A 22,781-nucleotide genomic window follows, 5' to 3' on the forward strand; every position below is an offset into this window, starting at 1 on the left:
GCGTTCATTTTAATGTCCGTTTTTAACTTTAAATGGATACAATGAGATAAAACTATGTTGTCGGAATTAGACAGTAAATAAACAACAATGAATAAAAATAAGTCACTAGTATAGCAATAAGCAAATAATAATAAAATTATTGCTCCTTAATTCGTGAATTTTTCATAAGACGCAAACTTGTGTTAACATAAATATAATAACATAAATATAATAACATAAATAATAATAAGGTCTCGCTGCTTGTTAACTGTGGGGCGGTTTCTTTTTTGTTTATCACCCAGTCGTACAAGCTCCAATTCGTCTCACAGGGTGAGGCTGATGTCGATTGCGACAGCGCTTTCATTGGAAAACTCTGTAGTTCGGGTACCTCTCAACCGAAGTTGCTCCACCAAGAGACTGGACCGTCAGAATCTTGGCTAAAACTTGAGGCAGCGTCAGTAGAGAATAAGCCTCTTTTCTCTCGGTAGAACGTGTACTGCGAAATTAAAGTATCTTCTTCTTTGTTGCGCCGTCACACCACGTGTCCATGACATCTAGAAACTCCTTCCAGACATCCTGATTCGTGTGTTTATCATATCCCTGATATATAAGCCGGGTGAACACAAAACCCTACTGAATGTAGGGGGGAATGGAGCTCGAGCCACCTTTTGTTGGCAAGACTAATCATATCGCTTTTATAGTTTCAATTGCGAAAAGCAAAATTTGCTAACTTTAAGGTGAACAGATAATATTTGTAATAAATTACACCGATGAAACCAACAGGAATCTTAAGACTATTGTCTGAAAATCTAAGCAAGACTATTATCGGCTCGAGAATTGAGCATAAATAGTCGACTTCTATCCAGAAACCTAGGAGAATCAGGGGACATCCTGTTGTCAATTTATGGGAGGTCGACTTTACTGCTTTGATCACAGACGTCCGATACAGCAGCAGAAGCGCAAGATCTGCTGATGAGCAATTCCGTCGGTCTGTACCTAATCAATGACGGCTAAACTAGGTAAATTTGCGCATGAACCTTTCAATATTATAGATTATACTTTTCCGAGCCACCGAATTGAGCCTGTATTGTTCTATGGCTGAGACCCATTGGATATCGGTTAGTAGCTGTCTGAAAACTATAAGCGTATTAATGGCTATTACAGTAGGCCCTCAACAGTTGAATACCATCCCCAAGCCAACAGTGATGATTAGTCGAAGCATAATGAAACTAGCCAAGTATTTAGCGAGACACAATGATGAACTGGCCGATCAAGCACTTTTTGGGATTCCCAGCATAAAATAACAACACCTGTCTCCAAACAGTTAAAGTTAAAGATTATAAACTTACCGTTGCCTAATTCTGAGAACATGGAACGCACACGTGCCAATATGATTTTACGCGCGAATTACCCAGAATTAACTGAAACTGAATGCCGAAAGAGAATCTTATCGCGTCGCGCGGGGAATAATTTTGGTCACGTACATCATTTTGTGTTCCCTTTTAAATACAATTACCAGTGCAGAGAGTAGTTTCAGAAACGCAAATTCAACTTGCAAAGATTAATTTACCTGGGTAACCTCGCTCAGGCTTTTGCATTTATTAAGTTAAACACATTGATTTAACATTGAACATATTATGGCGATTAAAAATATGTCTATAGCAGATAGGGCGGAATGACAGGTTTAGCAACGCCCAGGAATTATAAGCAGCAAATTCTGCTACTGCTAGTGCTATCAGTATCACGGAGAATCGAAGCAAATATTATAGTGGTACCGTGGCATGTCCATTCTGGGTCAGCGTTGTATATACTTATATATGTTGCATGGATAAGTCCCTGCTTGCTGTTGGCGTTGCTGCGGCGAGGCTGGCTGGAATAATTGTCGGAGAACTCTTTGGCTTCGTACTCTCTTCACTTCTTTCTCCGCACAAAACTGTTCAATCCGTGGGAGGCCCTATTATTCAAATAAAGTTCTGAACCCTCAATCAAGCGTTTAGTTCTAAAACTTTGGTAATGGAAATTGTAGTTTTGTAGCTTTTCTCATAACTATCGTCCTATCGAACTGATGATCAATAAACATCACGCGGTTTGCTACAATCAAGTTAGTATAAGGAGTCGTTTACATATCAGCAGAGGGGTCTTCCAAATTGCAAATGATTACGATTGACCATATAATATTGTAATTTTGGCACAATAGCACAATACTAATAGCGATACCCGGATTTAACATTTAAACAATTTGTAATCGTATTGCCATGCAGTGTTTGTGTAACTGTAGTACTAGTTGGTAATCGCTTTTCTTGTCAAAAAGTTAATATTTGTTTCCTTCGATAGTAAATTATTTTGTCCCAAATTCATATATTTTCTAATAATACAAAATTGTTTTTAGACCAATTATACAATGTCAATAAGTCATGTGGCATGTAAGGCGCCAAAGACAAATTGCTAAAAGGCTCGGCGCAACTGCAGAAAACTGCCACTAACTGCCACAAACTGCCACTAACTGCTACAAACTGCCACTAACTGCTACAAACTGCCACTAACTGCTGCAAACTGCGCGCGCAGTGCGTGGGCGCGATTGTAGCAGTTAGTGGCAGTTAGTGGCAGTTAGTGGCAGTTTGTAGCAGTTAGTGGCAGTTTGTAACAGTTAGTGGCAGTTTGTGGCAGTTAGTGGCAGTTTGTGGCAGTTAGTGGCAGTTTGTAGCAGTTAGTGACAGTTTCTTTGCACTTTGCTCCTCCTGTGTCGAGTACTGGTAGGTTTTGTAGCGCGATGCGTTACTATGCTATGTCGCGCCGCGCACTCAATGAGGCTTCTCACAGCTAGATCGGCGAGATGCACTACTGTGCCGCGCCGAGCTGCGATGAATTGACATCGTCAATTAATGGTAGGTTATAAACCTACAAAGTAAATCAAAATGGTAACCAAAATGTCGCGCGCGAGCCAATTAGCTCTAGCTTTTTTGTCTGAATCGCTTGCACCACTCGGCACAAGAGGACTATAGTGCAAAGAAACTGCTAATAACTGCTGCTAACTGCTGCTAACTGCTGCTGCATGCTAACTGCTGCTAACTGCAGCAGTTAGCAGCCTGTCTTTACGGCGCAGCGCACGCCGCGCGCAACTGCTGCACATTACCTTACAGATGTAAATTGCTCTAGCCAGAGCCCTCACGCTTGCACTTTGCATGAGTAGCGCGTGAAGCAAGCGCGTCACGCAGTACACAAAAATTGATGTGGCTATGTTGTATTGTGTGAAATTGAAAGCTGTAAACACAAAAATATAGAATTTAAAATTTGTTTCTCTAAAATTTGTATTTTAGAAAACTCTTCTTAGTCTACAAAAACTTTATATTTGTTGTCCATTTTCTTTAATTGAAGCGCGATGCACTACTGTGCCGCGCCGCGCATCTTCTCCCAACCACAACCTCGGAAGGATTGACATCGTAAATCAACCCCGTAAAGCAAATGAGCGTTGTTCACAACATTGCTTATTTAATTTTTGTTCTCACATGCCTTACCACATCACAATATTTTTTTTCCTGGCTTTGAAGTCCCCTTAGACTCTTTGAACATGGCCTTCAACACTCTCTCCAAGTACTAATCCTTCTTCATACTCTACTAATAGATTTTGAATCTTGTAAGGGTACCCTTTACTTACATAATAATAATAATAATAATGTCCCTTGCCCTGCAAGCCCTGTTTCTTGATTATACAGCATTTATTTATCGTGTACTACATTGTAGTAGGTAATAAACATTTGTAGTAGTGTAGGGTTGTTTTAATTTCTTTTTGCTAGGTTTTATAATATTTATTTGTATAATTTGTGATTGTTTCTCCTGGTTTTCTTCCCTTGCGTAGCAAGCCCTGTCTCTTGTAAAAACAACCTCGAAAGATTTGTAGATACACATAGTCTCTACACCTTTACCCTCTGGTCCCTAGGGTCAGCTGATCCCGGGCCAGAGGAAAACTACCGACTGCCAAGGTTTGACGCCTAGGCAGTCGAGACCTCTTATTGAGACCCTTTATAATAATAATAAATTAATGTTATTTTGATACAGCACCAAAAGGTTAAATAATTTAAATTTAACCCTTATGCTCAGCTGTAAAAGATACCTAAATGACAGTAGAGATCGTGCATCTCGCCTTGGACTGGAATTAAAAACGGAAGTTTATAGCTACAAGTTAAATCCTGACTAAATAAGGCAGAAACACCTTTAACAAGAAGATATCCAAGAAAGGTTAGCAGGTTTTCTAACAAAACATATGAAAAATAGATGATGACCACAAGAAATCTATGTATGAGACTCCAAATATATATAACTCCAAATATACAAACAATCTGAATACTTCAATATACAATACAAAATTATTAAAAAAGCTTACTGCAGAACAGTAACTGATGTTACAGAAAATCTAATACAGTCATGTCAAATTATCTGGGCAACATATAAGTCTAGAGACGGTGAAATAAACAGAGTAGAAGAAGATGCTAAAATACTTGAGACAAAATACAAAGAATAAGGCAGCTTTCTCCTGGGTGCCAACCCAAAAAATGTTGGTGTCCCGGGATAGAGCCTCCTTTTCTGACCTACACTAAAATTTTGTTGGCAATTTTGTTACATTGCATGAATACTATACAAATTAAAGGAAATTTAACTGTCCTCTCAAAATTAATATAAGTTTTGGGTTGTACATAACATGCCGAATTTTTCATATAATATTTGGACTTATATTTTTCAATTCTGTGGCATGACGATGAAAATCTTAAAAGTAACTGGCTACAATGAGCATTTTATTAACTAAATTGATTGAAATAAACAATAAATAGTATCGATCGAAAACTTTAATTTCTAACGGACTATTATAGAAACCCACCAAACAAATTTCACCCTGCCAAAATGTTTTAAAACATAAATACTTTGGTATAAAATTCAAACATAGTCTGCCCACGATAAGGGGCCATAATTGTTTCAATTATGTAACTGTATAGAATTATTATTATTATTATAAAATTCAAGATCTAAACAGTTACTACACTTCAAATATCCTATAAAAATGTTCAATTAAAATTCTGTGGCAAAGAAATGGAACACATTTTCCGACCTATTATGGTAAAATCATCACATCTCAAGCTGTGGAATGGTAGTTTATTTCATTCCTACATCAATTGAAAAAAAGTGCTGTTTCTTCTCAATATAACTTAACCCTCTATTTTACCTAAAACTATATCTGACACTTCCCAAAAATCGCCTGAGTCCACTTTAGTAGACACAGTCTTCTGACTTCTAGAATTCTTTTTTTTTCGGACACCCTCACGAGTTGCCCCTCACGAGGGGGATGCAGTGGCGTAACGTTGCCTGTTGGCGCCCCCACCGAAAATGTGCCCCCTGTTGGCGCCCCCTGTGGGTGCCCCCTGTTGGCGCCCCCTCCCCTTTTGGCGCCCATTTAAAAAAAGACAAATTGGGTGATTTTAGAGGATACGCCGGTAAAATCTCTTTGAAAGTGTGTTTCTAGAGCAAAACGCCCAGTTTTACTATTACCTCAGTTAAGTTTTTCTAAATTGTCCCACATTAAAACAACGATTTTGTGCCCCCCAAGATTGCCTGCTGTGCGGGGTCAGCAGGGCCCTTTCTTAACTGAGGCACTAGCAAAACTGTGCATTTTACTCTAGAAACACACTTTTTTAAAGATTCTACCGGCGCACCCTCTAAAATCACCTAATTTTTACAATCTTAGGAAGGCCAAGGGGCACCAAAAGGGGAGGGGGTGCCAACAGGGGGCGCTTTCTCAGTGGGGGCGCCAACAGGCAACTTTACGCCACTGGTGGAGGGTATCTAACCATATAATAGTTAGCTAATGAACAATTACCTGTATTTGATAATTTATGAGTGACCTTTTAAAAACTTAATCAAATTAATTATAATAATAATAATTTTATACAGTTATACAATTGAAACAATTATGGCCTAGCCCGGTTCATAAAACAAAAATATTATCCAATAATTACGGCGATAGGCTTATCTGTTGTTCCTTAGGCCAAATAACTACCAAAAAAATTTTGAAGCTTCAACTCCAACCGGAAACACCCCCACATGCCACGCCCATTTTTTTCATCAATTTTTAACAGGTAAAAATCTTCATATCATCAATTTAGGCATGAAGGAGTGCTTTTAGTGCTCCAACAGTTTGGGGTCTAATAGTAATGGTAGAAAAAGGTTAACTTTAGTCAAAGTCTCAAGCCTCCACGGCGCTTGGTTTAGGCGCACCGGATCTCGCGTCTCGCGCCTCCGCCGCGAGATTTGTTGCGCCAAAACTAAAGGTCGTAGAGACATGAGACTTCGACTAAAGTTAACCTTTTTCTACCATTACTATTTGAGTATCACAGTTTCAGAGCTCTAAACACATTCCTTCATCCTTAAAACAACAATCATATGGATTTTGCCTGTAAAAGTGGAACTGATCCTTTAAAATCAGCAGGCTGTCTAATCTTCGTTGCCAGAGGAATATTTTCGTCAAACTATGATTTAAATGAGGTTCTTATTTCTTCATAACTCGTCACTGATAGGATCAGCATCGATGAGGTCCAATAATTCCTTCATAGCTCGTCACTGACAGGGTAACCGATTACTTTTAATAAGGTCTGATGATTTCTTCGAGACTAACGAGGATACGTCAGGACCGACGAAATCAATCAGGGAAGATTCCTTAGCGAGGGCTGGAAGCGTTGGTTTTCTGATTTCAGGCTGGAGTGATGGAAGTTGACCAATCTTCTTTGCGATCAGGTTCCTCGTCTCCAAAGATAAGGATTCGTCAAACACAGCCAGAGGGACGAGATCCTCAGTTAGGTACCAGGTGTGTCTGTTGATAACCTGCGCTGTGGAACTGGATACTTTCTTGTTCACCTTCGAGAACTTCTGGATTCTCCTGTGCAGCTTTAGGTCGTTGGAAGCAGCAGAGAAGAGGGATCCAGAGGTGAACCATGCTTCCAGGTAAACGAAGACGGCAAACAGCGCCATTTGTTGGATCTTCTTCTTCGTCCTCCAGTGAAGTCCAAGCTGATGGCGTAGAAGTGACATCTTCAGGATGTAGATGGCTTTACTCATCCAGCGAGCGTGGTGGTCTGCTCCTGGTCTCTGGATGTGGTAAGTGTATCCCTTTTTCCTATCGATGGAACCTCCAAGGATTATCTTCGTGAGCTCCAGGTATTCCTTGTAGTCTCCTCTGGCCAGGTTCTTCACGTGCTGAGGTGACAACCGAAGGTCGATGAAAGCAAGAAGGTCTTCCGTCTCTTCTTTGTAGGCGGCAGGGATCTCCGGAAGCTTCAGGTCGTCCAGGTTGGGAGGGATTTGTGATGTCGAATAAGCTGTCCAACGTCGATAGGAAAGCGGCTTCCTTCTTCTTATGGGCTTCGGTTCCTCGTCGAGATGTAGGAATCTTCATGATTTGCTTGTAGTCGAAATGAAGTTCTATCATACGTTTGGTAATAGTAGATCGACAGTTCAAGATATCTCCGTATCCAGCGTACTCCCAAAGCTCCACCAGTTCGGTCTTTACAATCTGGACAGCTTCAGTTAAGCTCAAGCTGCCGTGATTCTGCTCCAGCTCGAACATGATCCTCCGAGTAACTGCGCCATATGTTGGGAGTTTAGAGAACGACAGCTTCTCAAGCAGGGTTGAAAGAACACTGATCCTAACTTGAAGGGAATCCCACTAATGAAATATCCAGCAGATAATTATTAAATATATCTTAACAGGTAAAATCTATAAAATTGTTGATTAAAGCATGAAGTAATGTGTTTGAGACATTGTTGATGTGCTTTCCTAATAGTAATGGTAGAAAAAGGTTAACTTTAGTCGAAGTCTCATGTCTCTACGACCTTTAGTTTTGGCGCAACAAATCTCGCGGCGGAGGCGCGAGACGCGAGATCCGGTGCGCCTAAACCAAGCGCCGTGGAGACTTGAGACTTTGACTAAAGTTAACCTTTTTCTACCATTACTATTAGACCCCAAACTGTTGGAGCACTAAAAGCACTCCTTCATGCCTAAATTGATGATATGAAGATTTTTACCTGTTAAAAATTGATGAAAAAAATGGGCGTGGCATGTGGGGGTGTTTCCGGTTGGAGTTGAAGCTTCAAAATTTTTTTGGTAGTTATTTGGCCTAAGGAACAACAGATAAGCCTATCGCCGTAATTATTGGATAATATTTTTGTTTTATGAACCGGGCTATTATGGCCCCTTCAATCAAATTAAAACCATAGTTGTTGTTTTTTAATCATCCAGCACACTAGTCCCAATTAAAATGGAAACCATTTAATGCTTAATCGATTAGGATCATGCCCATTGCAAAGAGTTACTTCATCCCACCTCCTCCTGAGGGAAATTGGCCTCCTTTGAAGGACCCCTGGGCTAGTTTTTGGAGTTATAAGCAGAAAGTGCGACATACAAATATGTATAATGTAAGTACTATTGTAACACTTATATGATAATATAACAATAATTAAAGAAATATTTTAGTGAAACAGTTTAATAATCTTTCACTCGTAAGCATTTAAATTTGTATGGGTATGCCATGCTGGGACAAATTTTTTGCTCCCTTAATAGTCAGATTAATCAAAATTTAGAAAAAATATGTAGTAGTATTTGATTATGCTTACATTCACAAGCAATACTTAAGCAACTCTCAATCAATCCTTAAACAGTGTTAAGATGATACCAACAACAAACAATTTTCAGATAACACGTTATGGATTGCCAGGGTTTACCTGGGGAGTTTCTCTTTGGATGGCAACATTTGTTGGGATAAAATCATGGCGCCTCATCACAAACAATCCCAAACCTGGAGCAAAGCGAGCTGTTGGTGAAATTCATGGCCATGACCCAGCTGGTTTTTGAAAATGCTGAAGCGAATCAAATGTTGATCAAAGAACAACTATATGCCACTAAGAATCTTATAAGTATTGGTTTTGTTAGCTGAAAAATGTTGGAGGTATTAATTTTCTAGCTTAAACTCATGGAAAACTTCCCATAAGTGAACATACCTTATTATTGGATTTTTATGAGCACAATATAAAGTTGTCTTCTTGTACATAAGTTATTATTTTCATGTTACCCTGTAAGCGAAAATTGATAAATAAGTGCATATTATTATTGCATTGTATTGAGATAATGTGTTTCCTTAGCCTACATGTAATCAGTTAATGTTTCATGTTTTGGAATTGTTTTATAGAGCCAAGAAATTGAAAATTGATCTTAGACTCATTCATTTTTGAAATAATGTTGCTGCTTTTTGACACTAGAAATCCCGAATGTATACCACTACCATTTCCATAGCTCTGATGTATTGGTTGTAATGTCAGAAAGCTGTCCTCGAATACAGAATGAACAAGCTATTTGCCTTCGTGGGTGTATGTTTAAATGTCCTTTTGTTGGTCTACATTCTCTTTTCTACTCTAAAGGTACTTTTTCTACGTAAGTGCTGATTTTGTGATAATATTATACATGTCATTGATTTGTTGTTCTTATCAATAATCATCAATACCAAAGAATGTATAATCTGTTTGAGAGATTTTAATTAATTTTAATCCAATAATAGACGTATCACTGCAATTACTTATTTTGTACCAATGTACCAAGTTGCAACTTTTATTCTTTTGATTGATTTATTGCATCTCCAGGATCAGGACAGCTGCGACAACATCCAGGAAATATGTTACAGTTCAAACAGACACCTTCCTATAGATGTTGTGTACACTTGGGTGAATGGCTCGGATCCATTGTTACGACAATCCATTGAGTATTATAAGAGATTGTACAGCAATCCAAGCTATGGTAAAAGTAACGAAACCTACCGAAATCGCCAAAAAGCTGAAGATTTTTACTGGACGATCATTGCTAAGTGTTCGTGATCAAACGAAAGCAAATTCAGCTGACTCAAATGTTGTTGATAATCCTTTTGAGGTTCCTAAGGAGTGCCCCATTGAGGGTTGCATAGCCTCCCCGGCTGTTGTAAGTAGCAGTTACTTACCCTCAAGTACGTTTACAATAGAGCAGATACAGACAGTTTGTTGGCTTTGCCAACACTCTTGAGATAAAGTATGCTAAACCTGAGAATGCTGAGGAATCCACATTGCTTTTCATAAAGTTTCCTTCCGTATCTGATGCTAAACTAGCAGCAGGACGAATCATTACTCGAGGTTCTTTGACAGTAAAATTTAGGCCTGTGTTCTATACCTTCCAGCATGGCAAAGGACCGTATGTGAAAACTAGTAGCAAATTGACAGATATTTCAATTTGCAAACTTGAGAAACCCTCAGAACTTCCTGGTGTACTTTCTTATGATGAGACTGAGAATCTGCTGTGTGTTGAAAAGGATGAATTCCCAAACATTCAGCAGAATTGCCGGGGTATTCTTGATAGAGAAACGTTTCTTGTTTGGCCTCCATGGGAAAAATACATGATCGGACAGTTATCAATCCAAGATGTTGGTGCTCATAGATTTGCTGATAATGAAGAATTGAGGTACTCACTACGTTCTGTGTACAAATTTGCACCTTGGGTAAGGAATATATACATTTTGACTAACGGACAGATACCAAATTGGCTCAATGTGCAGCATGATCGAATTAAGATTGTTACCCACTCGGAGGTTTTTCAAAATAAGTCCCACTTACCAACCTTTAGTTCTCCTTCTATTGAATCTAACATGAAGAATATACCCGGCATATCAGAACACTTTCTCTACTTCAACGATGATGTGTTCCTAGGAAGAGCAGTGTATCCAGAAGATTTCATTTCAACAGAGGGATACAAAGTTTTCTTGGCCTGGAACATTCCTAACTGTAACACAGGGTGTCCAGCTAACTGGTTAACGGACGGGTACTGTGATCTAGCCTGTAATGTGTCTGCTTGTAATTTTGATGGTGGTGATTGTCAGTTAGGTTCCCCGGCTGTTGCAAGATTGGCAAACAGTGTAATTAATGCAGTTCCTGGGGCCGCTTCGTTTGCTCAAAGTTATTGTAATCCTGGGTGCTCCCAATCGTGGGTGGGAGATAAGTACTGTGACCCAGCTTGCAATGTGAACAAGTGTGGATTTGATGCGGGTGATTGTGGAACCAAGGACATAAAGTCAGAACTATTCGAAGTGGCACTAAAATCTATTACAAATAACACAAACATTGACGTTCCAGCTGGTGTAAGTGCTATGTATTTTAACGTGAGTTTAGAGAATGGAACTGTGGACACTGCCAGTTTTGAGTCTGATGATGAGGCTCTCGTTCGGACCTCAATCTTATCCTTACCACATAAGATTGTTTCATTAACTGTATTTCCAAACAAAACTGGGTCTGTTTCTGTAGCATTTACTTTTAGCAATCATTCATCAAAACCATTGGGTTGAACGTGAATTCCTCACTATCAGCTGAACCATTTGTCAAAGTTGAAAACTCTGTTGACCTGATACAGAGAATCAAGTTCGACAAGAACAGTGGGAAATTCCCATCATGACGGCCTTAGAACTTGACAAAGAGTACAGTGGATTTATCAGTAATATCATGGACACAGTTGATAACAAAGATCTATCTGAGACAGCCCAAAGTTATGATAACAGTCTAGTTGAACTAGTCAAGTCGGGACTGCTTACTGAAAAAGGAAGATGGGTTAAACTTGGGAAGTTTATTGCCAGTGAGAGATCAGAGGAAGCTGAAGGTATCAATCAAAGAGAACTGAAAGCAATGGAAATGATGCCAAAGAGGCGTTTACTGGACACGTTTGCAGATTCGATTCATCATGTCAATAACATCTACACTTCAAAATTTGGTAAAGCACCACGCAAGGTGCTATCCCACATGCCTTTTTTGGTTAATAAGACTATACTTGGTGATCTTCAATCAAGGTTAGTAAATGTTTTTGATTATTGACAGAAAAGTAAACCAGAGTGGTCTTGACCTGTGATACATTCAATCAAATTACAAACTACGTCTCGTCATCTTGTGTCTAAAATTAAAATGATATGTCTTGTCTTTTTCAATATCTATTAAATTTATTTTTATCGTGAGTTTACAATTTACATTAACAATTTTCAGATTTCCGGAAGAATTCGCAAAAACCTCTTCAAACAAATTTCGCAGCTCTGATGACATGCAGTTTTCATTTTCCTACTACTACTTCATCATTCACGCTACTCACCGCCAGAGTGTTACGACATTTCTCCAAAATATAGACATTGATGGTAACAATGTTTACAGCAGTGGCGAACTAAACATTTTAATGACTAGGTTATTTACTCTGCCAATCGCTGAATCTAATCGGACATTATTTTGGGATATCATGAAAAATTGCTCTATACCAGAAACTCCCACCATATTTGGTCCGGAAAATATAACCAGTTGTGATAACATAACGTCCCTGATCAACAAAACACTACAAAACGTGACCACATACAAACACGAGATTGTTGATGATAAGGACGTTACATTTAAGATGCTGAAGAGCAACTCTACAAGGGTAAGAATAGATCTGGACTACGTTAGGAACAATCCCAAGAAGTTCATTTGTCTGAACGATAACATGGACCATGGTAGTTCGTACGAGCACTTGGAGAACACAGATATGCTGGCAGAGTTTTATCAGACCATGTTTCCTGAACCCAGCCCATTTGAGCATCCTCCTGGTACTGTTAATAAGTATAGTACTAAGGCAGATCTCCTTGTCCATCTAGCTCAGCAGAATAACACGTTTTATATCGCTCTATGCTTTGTGAGTTTAATTTGCCTACTTTATGGTTGTTATTTAAAAAGAAGGAGTGTAAAAAGGTGTATCAGAAATATAATCTTCCGATTTGTGATATAGTGCTGATGGTATAGTGATGAAGTGTGCATGTTTATGATGATAAGTTTTATTAACTCTTTAATACTTTTTAATACTCTGTGATTTTTGTGTTTTGTGATTTTGCAGATAACAGAAATGAAACAATATATGTTTTAATTAATTTCCAGCTTTTTATCTACGTTCTTTTATGATGCAGACTATATTATTTATTGCTTTGGTGACGTTTAATTAATACAAAGTTTGGGATTTTCAATAAATGAATTGATTAATGTGTTAGCTCGGAGACTTTCATGACGTGTCAATGTTAGTAACACTTATAAATGTAGTAAGACTTCAGGACAAGCTGTTCTATTCGGTGATTCTTATTTGTTTAGATTTACCATTTGAAAAACAGTTACCGCGTTTCTTTATTCCTGTTGGGCACTTACATATTGAATCAATATTATTGATTTACATTACTCAATTCCAAGACATTTCTTATATCCATATTCAGATTTAACTTTGTGACACTCTAATGTTAACACAGCGTCCTATCAGCCGCAATGTGAAGTACCCAAACTGTACATGTAGGTGAAAGCATGGGGAGAAAGAACCAGTACTTTGGGGTGAAAGTGGGCAGAAAGCCAGGTGTTTATACTGATTGGTCAGAGTGTAAATCTCAGATTCTCGGAGTCGATTCGGCAAAGTGGAAGAGGTTCACTACTTATGAGGAAGCTAATGTGTATTGTTGCACTGATACCATCAAAATAGAGGAACAAGGTCTGTTTTTAACAATTAATGTTAAGTTTTAAAGAAGTTTATCTGATAATTTAATTTAAATTGTAGTTTAGGATGCTTTGTTGTGGATTTAATCATTCGGCAATACACTCTCAAATCATTGTTAAATCATAATAATAAATCTTTGTTTTCAAATATTTAATTAAATGCATTAACTCTAAATCTCATAATATTTCTCAGAAGTCGTTCCTGGTTCTATTGCAAGACCGATTTCTATTGAAGAAGAAGATGCTGAAGAAATGAAACCCTCTTCTGCTCATTTGAACTCCTCCCCAGAACGGTGTTACAATCCTAAAAGATACCGACCCGACACCAACACTGGATCAGATACAAATGCCAAGGTAGACTGTCAAAAGACAGTGATGCGAGCAATCCTCGGGTTGACGAACAATGTTTACAACCCTTCATCTACCCCTACATCCTCCCCTTCTGCGAAGAGGAAAACATCTGTTCTTGATACCAGTAACATCTCCGCTATATCGTGTAGTGAGACTAATGTAAAACCTGAAGAGTCAGAAGTTTTAAGCAGTAATGCAGATACAACTCTTACAAATGCATCTGTTACAGAAATAAAAAATAGTCAAACTAAGAAAACATCATTCCTTCCTGATATCAGAAAAACGAACAAAACCGTACAGCCTATAAAGTCCAAGATAAGACCTAAAATGAAACACAGATTGGTCAAGCAGCCTGTAGCACCAGTTAATAAGTATGTAGAAGATCAATCTGAGGATGATGACATTGAAATTGTCGAGAATCCTTTAAGAGAGATCCAAATGAGTCAATCAACATCAGAGGAGTATCTAAGAGTTGGCAGCAGCGAAGGGGAAGTAGCTGTTGGAATTTTCTGGGACATTGAAAATGTAAGAATGCCTAGAGGATTGAATCCTGCCGTTTTTATCACAAAGCTACGTGAGAAGTTTGTGGATGAATCGTCAAAGTTTTGCGAGAAACACTTTTATGTTGTCTGTGATGCTCGTGAAGAATCAAACTTAATCATGAAGCAGTTGTTTGAGTTTCATGTGCGTATAGTTCATGTTCCAAGACTAAAAGCCAATTCATCAGACAACGTCATCAGGGATTTGATGCATGAATTTGTGGGATACAACAAGTATTGCAGGATTGTTCTCATATCCGGCGATTGTGACTTCAGTCATGATATTCACAATTTTAGACGAAACAAAAAATGTGAATGTATACTAATACACAACCCAAATGCAAAAGAGAGTCTGATACGATCCGCCACATCAGCTCATCTGTATACTGACCTGATTAAAGGAGATATTATTCAACATCAAGCACTGCAAAATAACCAGCAAAACCAATCTAGAGGGCTCAGAAAACATGCCCAGCTTTCACATCTTTATCTTGCTCAGAATTCACGACCCAACAACCAGATGCCCTTCCCAAATAAAAAGGTCAAAAACAAACAGAAGAAACAGCAAGGTGGCATGAATCATCATCGAGACCGCTTCTACAACCAAGACTTCAACCACAAGGGAAATGAACAATTGACCAATGGTGACCACGCTGTGACCAGTGATAAAACCGGTGAAGCTGACTCTCCTGCAGTAGAAGTGTTAGATGAGGCTCTGCCGGATTTTATACCCTTGTCCCCAACATCAGACTGGTCGTCAGTAAGTAAAGCTTACTATCGTAAAAAACAGAAAGAAGTGCGCTCACCAAGAAATCAACCTCGTAAACAAAAGTCAAAAAAATTTAAAGGGGCAAACATTTCAGTCCGAGACTACTAGATGACTAGTCAGTCTATTATTAAGATTTCAACTTCCAAAGGGTTTCATGTGAATTGTTGTTATTTTATTTCGGAGGATTTTTTCATCCATTGTTGCGTTGAATTAATTTATTAATCAAATTCAAGTTATATTTGGAATCTGTCTTCACTTGTTTCTGTCTTTCAGAAACAAACAGAAATTTTAATGAAAGAAACATCAAAGTCAAGTTATGTATTAATACCAAGTTTTTTAACGTTCAATTTAAATTATGCAGATCATCAGATTTCAATGTCATGTTGTCTCATTATATTAATCGTGAGAGGGGCCGGGGGGCCGGGGTGGGTAGCGTTACATCGTGATTGGTCAAATCTTCAAAGTAGATTTCTCTGCTCTATCATAATGATAGGATGTAGGATAAAGATGTTGTAACGAGACTTGAGATATATTATAATCATGATGCATAATGTTTATAAGGTTGCATTTTATTTGGTTGAAAACTGTCATAATGCCAAGGTAAAACTAATGAAATGTGGTAAGGTACGTGCATAATATATAATTATAATATTTTCTGTGATTTTATTTTGATAACCTTGCAAAATATTCAATAATATTTGTTTGCTTTTGGTAATTTTGTTGTGTTTTTCTACAATTTTATAGAAACAATTTTATTTTCATTCTGTATTGATGAACATTGATCAGAAATATTTAATTGAAACTGTAGCATTATAATTGTAATTTGCTTTTTCATCAGCTTTTGCCAGTTGCCTTTACATCGATCCAATCAGGTTTAAGAAACTATGGACGAGTCTCGTAAAACTGAGGGAACTGTAGGTAAAACTCGGCATGCTTCTAGTTCTACCCCTTCTTCAAAGAAAAAAGCACCCCCTAAACACGTACTAGACACTAGTACAATTTCAAATATTTCATGTTCTGAAAAAGAGGGAACATTTGATCATGACACGACGATAACAAATGTAACTGTTATAGAGGTTTCGTCTGATGTGAGGGAATTAGGTACCCCCTGTGCGAAGAAACCCGATGACAAAATTGGAAAAGAAAATGTGAAACCATCATGCTCCAAAGATGCTGCAACAGCGGGAAACGCTAAGAAGAGTAAGAAGAGGAAACTTGTTGGTACTAGGGTAGAACATTATTCTGATTCTGATGAAGCTGAGGACACCATTGTGTTCATGGAGAACCCACAGAAGTCTATTCAAATGAACCAGTCAACAACTGAAGAGTTCCTTCGGCTAGGGAGCAACGAAGAAGAAGTTGCTGTTGGGATATTTTGGGATATCGAAAACGTGAGGATGCCAAAAGGCCTCAATCCTGCTATTCTGATCACGAAACTTCGTGAGAAGTTTGTGGATGAATCGTCTAAGTTTAGTGAGAAGCACTTTTATGTTGTCTGTGATGCTCGTGAAGAATCACACTTAATCATGAAGCAGTTATTTGAGTTTCATGTGCGCATAATACATGTTCCAAGATTGAAGGCCAATTCATCAGACAACGTCATCAGAGATTTGATGCATGAATTTGTGGGTTACAATAAGCATTGCAGGATAATCCTTATTTCAGGCGATTGTGATTTCAGTCATGATATTCACACTTTCAGAAGAAGTAAAAAGTGTGATACCATACTTATTCATAACAAAAATGCAAAAGAGGCCCTGATAAAATCTGCCAAATCTGCTTATTTGTACACAGAATTGATTAAAGACGAAATTCTACCCAAAGAAAAAGAGCAATCGGCTAAACAGCCTCATTCTAGAACAGAACCCCCGAGGCGAATGACCAGAATCATCAGTAACAACAATCCTAAACTGAAGTCGACAAAGCCGATTGCAAATCAGGAACAGGCTTTAAAGCAGCAACAGCAGCAAGCCCGTAGCAATCCCCGGGTACCTTCTCAAAATCCGTTTGCTAATTACCGTAATCGAGCACAACATCCCAACCAAACACAATACTCCAATCAAACCCAGCGCTACAACGGCAACAATGCGCAATACACCAACCTGGGGCATTACTCCAAAAATGTGCATTACTCCAACAATGCGCAATACACCAACCAGGGGCGACACACCAACAATGCGCAATATATCAACATTGCGCAATACACCAACCAGGGGCAACACACCAACAATGCGCAATATATCAACATTGCGCAATACACCAACCAGGGACAATACTCCAACAATGCGCATTATTCCAACAATGCCCAAAACTCCAACCAAGCTAATGGTCAAAATAATATCTTCATGCGAAACAACCAGTTCAATAGGGAGAGTGGTCGTTTCCGATCATGGTAACTGAAGTTATTACTATAATCATATACTCTACTTTATTAGTTTTATATGAGGGTAAAGAAAGTAGCATGGATTAAGAGGTTACTTATCATCAGATGTAATCTATTAGTAACTTTTAAAGTGTTAGCTATAATATCTGTTTATCAGATAAACTATTGTGATATACTTATATAAAGGGGTTTAAATAGTATAAATTATAATGATGTTAGCTTTAGAAGTAACGTTTACAAGCCTACGTAATGTACGGCCGATAAATTGAATTTTTTATTGAATTTACAATTTCACTTCTATATAATAATATTCAATCTCAGAAAAGGGAGAACATTTTAAATGTATTGTCAAAATAACAGTGATTTTAATTTACTCAAGTTGTTCATGTTTCGATTTTTTTGAATCGTGTTTCGGAATGCTTTTTGTAGTGTTGATATTGTGCCGAGTTCTGTTTTAAATTTTCTGCAATTAATCATAACTTGCACTAGGTGTTGGTAGTTACTAATTTCTAATCGACTAAGGTTTTTAAACTTTTATGAAATGATTGTTGTTGTTATTGCCGCATTATTTTTAAAATAATGAAGTAGATATTTTCAGATAATTTATTACCATGTATTTTTAAATATCCACTCTTTAAAACAGCTATAAATTACCTTATGATGTTTCTTTCGTCCATCGACCTCAATTTTTTCCCTACGCTAACAAAATAAAACTTCTCTTGAAATCCACATTATAAGACAATCAGCAACTATTACCTCATATAATAATTCATGTTTTCGAATTGTCAATCTTTAATTTTTGAATTGTTTCGATAACCCGAATATTTGTCAATATCAAAATATGTTCAGAAGTTTCTGGTAGGCATGGAAGGTGAGGGGAGGTTTATCAAAGGACTTGTAAACAAAATGCTGAGAATCCAAATCAGCGATGGTAGAGTACTGATAGGCTCACTTCTCTGTACTGACAGAGATCAGAACTTGATAATGGGTGGGGCGGCGGAGTACTGGCACGATGAGACTGGTGAGTGAGACACATTGTTAGAAACATTTCTCTTTGGTCATGAGTTGTGTACAGTAAAAGTAAAGGATAACTCTGTACTGTATGTATGACATTACGTAATTAACTTTATTTAAACCATTTAATAATTCAAAATCTAAATCATAGATCTAGAGTCTAGTTACATAGTTTAATAAATGTTTTGTAAGAAACTAACCTCCTTCTTTTCAGCGGGGGAAGCGAGGATGTTGGGTCTCGTTATGATACCAGGTCGACACATCACTTCAGTGCAAGTTGACAACTCGGACAGTGACATTGAGAAACTGTTGGCAGAACACGATAAAATAAAATGAGAGTTTTATTAATCGGGCAATTTGGTGGTCATTAGTTATCCGAGACCATGGTTATCATCATTTCATGTATTTGAAACGTCACATTTCTTGTTGCTTTAAAACAGACCAAGATTATATATGTGGTAGTAATTTATATGGGGATTTTGAAACAGACGAAAAATGACAGAGATGTACAAGTTCGTTTGCGGTAAGAAAAACTGTTTGCACTGTGCACAACTTTGTATTGAAGAGACAAAAACAAGCAGAGATTTTAGTAGATTATACTCACTTTTTTCTAATGGCGTGACCTGAAGTGACCTCATATGAACTTTGTTTTATATTAAATTTATATGTATTTGGTTGATATTTTGTATTTATCATCGATTCTTGTTTAATGAGCCAATGCTGTATCACTGAAATTTGATCATCATTTTGTAATTTTGAAGTGTAACTATTTCAATAAACTTGATCATGCGTATCTCGAATTTTATAAATGATTTTCATTTTAAAGTACAGTTATATAAAATTTTCTCTTAAACTTATTCACCAGTTCAGTTACAATGGGACTTCTCACAATTCTTAAGAAAATGAAGGAAAAAGAAAAAGAAATGCGTCTACTCATGTTAGGACTGGACAATGCCGGGAAAACCACTATCCTCAAGAAATTTAACGGAGAAGACATATCCACCATATCGCCCACACTAGGCTTCAATATAAAAACTCTGGAGCACGGGGGATTTAAGTTGAATATTTGGGATGTTGGTGGTCAGAAGAGTCTGAGATCTTACTGGAAGAATTATTTTGAAACAACTGATGGTTTGATTTGGGTTGTGGATAGTGCTGACAAAAGAAGGTACCAGTTTTATTGTCCTGAGTATCCCTTTTTAAACTCACTTAAACTGGCAATTTCCGGTTATTCACTAAGTCGTATTTTCTTTTCTTTCTAAATTCACTCGCTAATACCTTCAAAGCACTCATTAATTAATTAATTATCATTAACCAAGCACTCTGTTCCAGGTTAGAAGCCTGCAGTAAAGAACTCTCTGGTCTTCTCCTCGAGGAGAGGTTATCTGGTGCCACTTTACTGGTCTTCGCCAACAAGCAGGATCTTCCTGGAGCTTTGGACCCAAAAGAGATCAGAGAGGTACTCGAACTGGATAACATCAAAACTCATCACTGGATTATTCTGGGTTGTAGTGCTGTGACTGGTGAGAATTTGTTGAAAGGCATGGACTGGTTGATTGAGGACATTGCATCGCGGATATTTACTGTTGACTAATTTAGAATTTTTATCACGAATATGTTATGGAGTACAATGGGCACCTCAGTTTTGATATAATTAATCACTATTTTCGTTTATTAGAGAATTTTTGAAGAAATAGCGCACCTGGCTCCACTATTTTTCACAATTTTTGCCACAAAATTACGGCGAAAGTGGCTTAGCTATTATGACTTTCTACTCTGTTTCGCCATTCATGCGGGAAATCTCAAGGGCCCCCCCCCCCCCCCCCCCCCCCCCCGGTATAAGATATAGGCATTATATATATAACCATTTGCATTAACCATTGTTTTGAGTATTATACTCTCAGTTAATATGAGGTCGCTATATTTGATTTAACTTCTTTGTTTACTATTTGTTTGTTATGTATAAACTTTCATGTATCAAATTAACGTAACATTTTTTATTTGTACTGTATATATAATACTATATAGTAATAATAACCAGTCATCCATACTTTATTGAGTTTTTATCTTAGAAAAATAGATTTTATAAAACGGACTTAACTTGAGATTAAGTTAAATTTCATGCATCTGGTCCGTTCATGACAAGCTCTTCACCCACATCCAGAAAGTTTTATATTTCCTCCCAGATGCGTTTTTTTCTAAATTCTGTGGCCCGCTTGCTTCGATCGCAAGTTTGGGGAAGGGGCTGTCGGCGAGCGAAGCAAGTCGACGTGTCCAATCCAACTGCGCAGCGAGCGAAGCGAGCAAGCTGTGGCAGGGGTCTGGGGGCGCAGCCCCCAGCAGGGTCCAGGGGCGAAGCCCCTTGGCGGCGTGGGGGCTAGGGGGCGCAGCCCCCCGGAAATTTTTTGCGAAATAGGGTGTTTTAGACGGCATTTGGCATTAAAGAAATTTGTAGGACAGCGATAAACTGGGATTGAAAAGAATCAAGTACTCACGTAAAGTTGATAACTTCACAACAGCAATCTGCATTCTCCAATCAGAATATTTCACTGTGTTCCAAAACTGACAGGATGTTCCTCTTTGATTTTTATACAATCGAAACATTTTCTTCAAAAATTTCCTCAATTAATTTGTCTTCATTCCAAAAAAATATTTCGAAATTTAGGAGTTACTTCTCAAAAATTTCCTCTTCTTCTCCCGTTTTTCCTCCCAAAAAAAATTTCCTCCCAGGCTGCCTGGCAAGATGGCGTGTTTCTGGATGTGGGGCTCTTCATGATTTTATAATTTACTGTTCTGTCTACATTACATAAATAACTTTGAATAGCTTAGTAGACCGTATCTTATGTCGAATCAATTTCGGTTAATACCTATCTCCCCAATGCTTCTATCTAGTTCTAAATCTCGTTATTATTTGTAGTGATGGCATTCGAAGAGATAGAAGCTCCGAAGGTTTCAGTACCAGCAGACTTTGGAATAGAGCGTCTTGGAGATCCTAGCCACAGTAACATAGTATTTAAGTTAAAAGATGACCTGGAGATTCATGCAAACTCTGTGATCGTGTCACTAAACAGCCCGGTTTTAGAGGAATTAATCTCTTGCCTCTCTTTTGAGACCATTGATGTTGATGATTTTCAAAATGATGCAGTTCAGTGCTTCCTTGAGGGTTGTTACTCAGGACAACTGAAGAAGATAAATAAGGGTATATTCAGAGATGTCAGCAAAATGGCACACGTTTTCAGAGTGGAGTGGATGGAGAAAAGGTGTGCAAGTTACTTCCAGTATCTCGCTGAAAATATACCAGGTGTGTTTACTTTTCAAGATCTGGCATTCCTGTTTGAGGAGGCATGTTATTTGGAGAGAAGATTTAAAAAGGAAGCCTCTCTGGATTTAATTACATCGAAGTTATCCTCTTCCGCTTCCTACCGCAAGTGTTTTGTGGAGCAATACCTTCAGGAGAATTCGGGACAGCTTGACGATAGACAGCTAAATGCCATATTAAAAGTAGTTCAAAGACAGCCTGAGATGCTCGTTTCGTTTGTAATTGACCAGATTAGGGCCGATAGATCCTCTCTAGGCAAGGACGCTAAATATTTCCTCCGAAACGTTAATTTATCTCGATGTTTCAGGAAAAATCCTGACCTCAAAGAGAAGTTTATTGAACACCTATCTCTATTAGAATTCCCATCTGCAGAGGATTATAAATTGGTTTTGTTATTATACAAATCTTGTAATACGGTGATAGAAAAGTACTCTAGTATCCCTAATCTGTTCAACTCATTCAAAACGATCAACGAGTTTTCCACCTTTGAAGAGGTGACTCACTTTTTAAGTTCTTCACAAGATGTGAAAAGCTTCAACATGTTTTTCGAAGGAATATTTTGTTGGTTATTTAATCAAGCCAATTCTGAAACAAAATTGCCTGCCAATTTTGATGACCGCATTTTTGCTATAAAGGAAAAAAAGGAGTGGAAAAATATCTCTTCTCATCTTGTTGAAATGTTGGTTGTCGATGGAGAGAGATTACCAGTTTTTCAGTCATTTGAGGGTGTTCTCAACAGATGTCAGGCTGTATCATCCAAAGGCTATGCATACGTCCCTTCCTTGCGTGATTATGACTGGAAGGAATTACTGTTGAAAGAAAATGATATTGAATTTC

At 37.9% G+C, this 22,781-nt stretch overlaps 5 protein-coding genes across 6 annotated transcripts; all 5 read left to right on the forward strand.

Annotated features, from left to right (window-relative positions):
• The first annotated feature begins 9,274 nt into the window (after positions 1-9,274).
• On the forward strand, positions 9,275-13,309 carry LOC134811937 (N-acetylglucosamine-1-phosphotransferase subunits alpha/beta-like). 2 transcript variants are annotated; one of them, XM_063819104.1, is made up of 3 exons: positions 9,275-9,435; positions 9,655-11,870; positions 12,061-13,309. In XM_063819104.1, exons 2-3 carry the CDS (start codon positions 11,479-11,481, stop codon positions 12,824-12,826), a joined length of 1,158 nt encoding a protein of 385 aa, XP_063675174.1. In that variant the 5' UTR covers positions 9,275-9,435; positions 9,655-11,478; the 3' UTR covers positions 12,827-13,309. The 2 variants fall into 2 exon arrangements, with proteins under 2 accessions (XP_063675174.1, XP_063675175.1); XM_063819105.1 differs by having other exon boundaries at positions 9,275-9,448; positions 12,061-13,227.
• Positions 10,030-11,375, forward strand: LOC134811939 (N-acetylglucosamine-1-phosphotransferase subunits alpha/beta-like). Its single transcript, XM_063819106.1, has one exon. It carries the CDS (start codon positions 10,434-10,436, stop codon positions 11,373-11,375), a length of 942 nt encoding a protein of 313 aa, XP_063675176.1. The 5' UTR covers positions 10,030-10,433.
• A 20-nt stretch (positions 13,310-13,329) lies between the features above and the next one.
• Positions 13,330-18,200, forward strand: LOC134811936 (uncharacterized). Its single transcript, XM_063819103.1, has 2 exons — positions 13,330-13,564; positions 13,763-18,200. Exons 1-2 carry the CDS (start codon positions 13,384-13,386, stop codon positions 15,334-15,336), a joined length of 1,755 nt encoding a protein of 584 aa, XP_063675173.1. The 5' UTR covers positions 13,330-13,383; the 3' UTR covers positions 15,337-18,200.
• A 254-nt stretch (positions 18,201-18,454) lies between these two features.
• On the forward strand, positions 18,455-19,338 carry LOC134811941 (N-alpha-acetyltransferase 38, NatC auxiliary subunit-like). The gene is made up of 2 exons (XM_063819109.1): positions 18,455-18,632; positions 18,840-19,338. The coding sequence occupies exons 1-2, from the start codon at positions 18,476-18,478 to the stop codon at positions 18,959-18,961; spliced, it is 279 nt and encodes a 92-aa protein (XP_063675179.1). The 5' UTR covers positions 18,455-18,475; the 3' UTR covers positions 18,962-19,338.
• A 129-nt stretch (positions 19,339-19,467) lies between these two features.
• On the forward strand, positions 19,468-20,677 carry LOC134811940 (ADP-ribosylation factor-like protein 2). The gene is made up of 2 exons (XM_063819107.1): positions 19,468-19,793; positions 19,958-20,677. The coding sequence occupies exons 1-2, from the start codon at positions 19,501-19,503 to the stop codon at positions 20,217-20,219; spliced, it is 555 nt and encodes a 184-aa protein (XP_063675177.1). The 5' UTR covers positions 19,468-19,500; the 3' UTR covers positions 20,220-20,677.
• Positions 20,678-22,781: the final 2,104 nt, after the last annotated feature.

The sequence above is a fragment of the Bolinopsis microptera genome, chromosome 2, assembly GCF_026151205.1.
Source record: "Bolinopsis microptera isolate Bmic1 chromosome 2, MBARI_Bmic_1.0, whole genome shotgun sequence".
Classification (NCBI taxonomy): domain Eukaryota; kingdom Metazoa; phylum Ctenophora; class Tentaculata; order Lobata; family Bolinopsidae; genus Bolinopsis; species Bolinopsis microptera.

Coding starts and splice junctions, on each gene's coding strand:
- LOC134811939 (XM_063819106.1), top strand. CDS start 10,434: ATGATCGGACAGTTATCAATCCAAGATGTTGGTGCTCATAGATTTGCT.
- LOC134811941 (XM_063819109.1), top strand. CDS start 18,476: ATGGAAGGTGAGGGGAGGTTTATCAAAGGACTTGTAAACAAAATGCTG. Junction 18,633..18,839: donor GTACTGGCACGATGAGACTG/GTGAGTGAGACA, acceptor CCTTCTTTTCAG/CGGGGGAAGCGAGGATGTTG.
- LOC134811937 (XM_063819104.1), top strand. CDS start 11,479: ATGACGGCCTTAGAACTTGACAAAGAGTACAGTGGATTTATCAGTAAT. Junction 11,871..12,060: donor CTTGGTGATCTTCAATCAAG/GTTAGTAAATGT, acceptor AACAATTTTCAG/ATTTCCGGAAGAATTCGCAA.
- LOC134811936 (XM_063819103.1), top strand. CDS start 13,384: ATGGGGAGAAAGAACCAGTACTTTGGGGTGAAAGTGGGCAGAAAGCCA. Junction 13,565..13,762: donor CATCAAAATAGAGGAACAAG/GTCTGTTTTTAA, acceptor AATATTTCTCAG/AAGTCGTTCCTGGTTCTATT.
- LOC134811940 (XM_063819107.1), top strand. CDS start 19,501: ATGGGACTTCTCACAATTCTTAAGAAAATGAAGGAAAAAGAAAAAGAA. Junction 19,794..19,957: donor GATAGTGCTGACAAAAGAAG/GTACCAGTTTTA, acceptor ACTCTGTTCCAG/GTTAGAAGCCTGCAGTAAAG.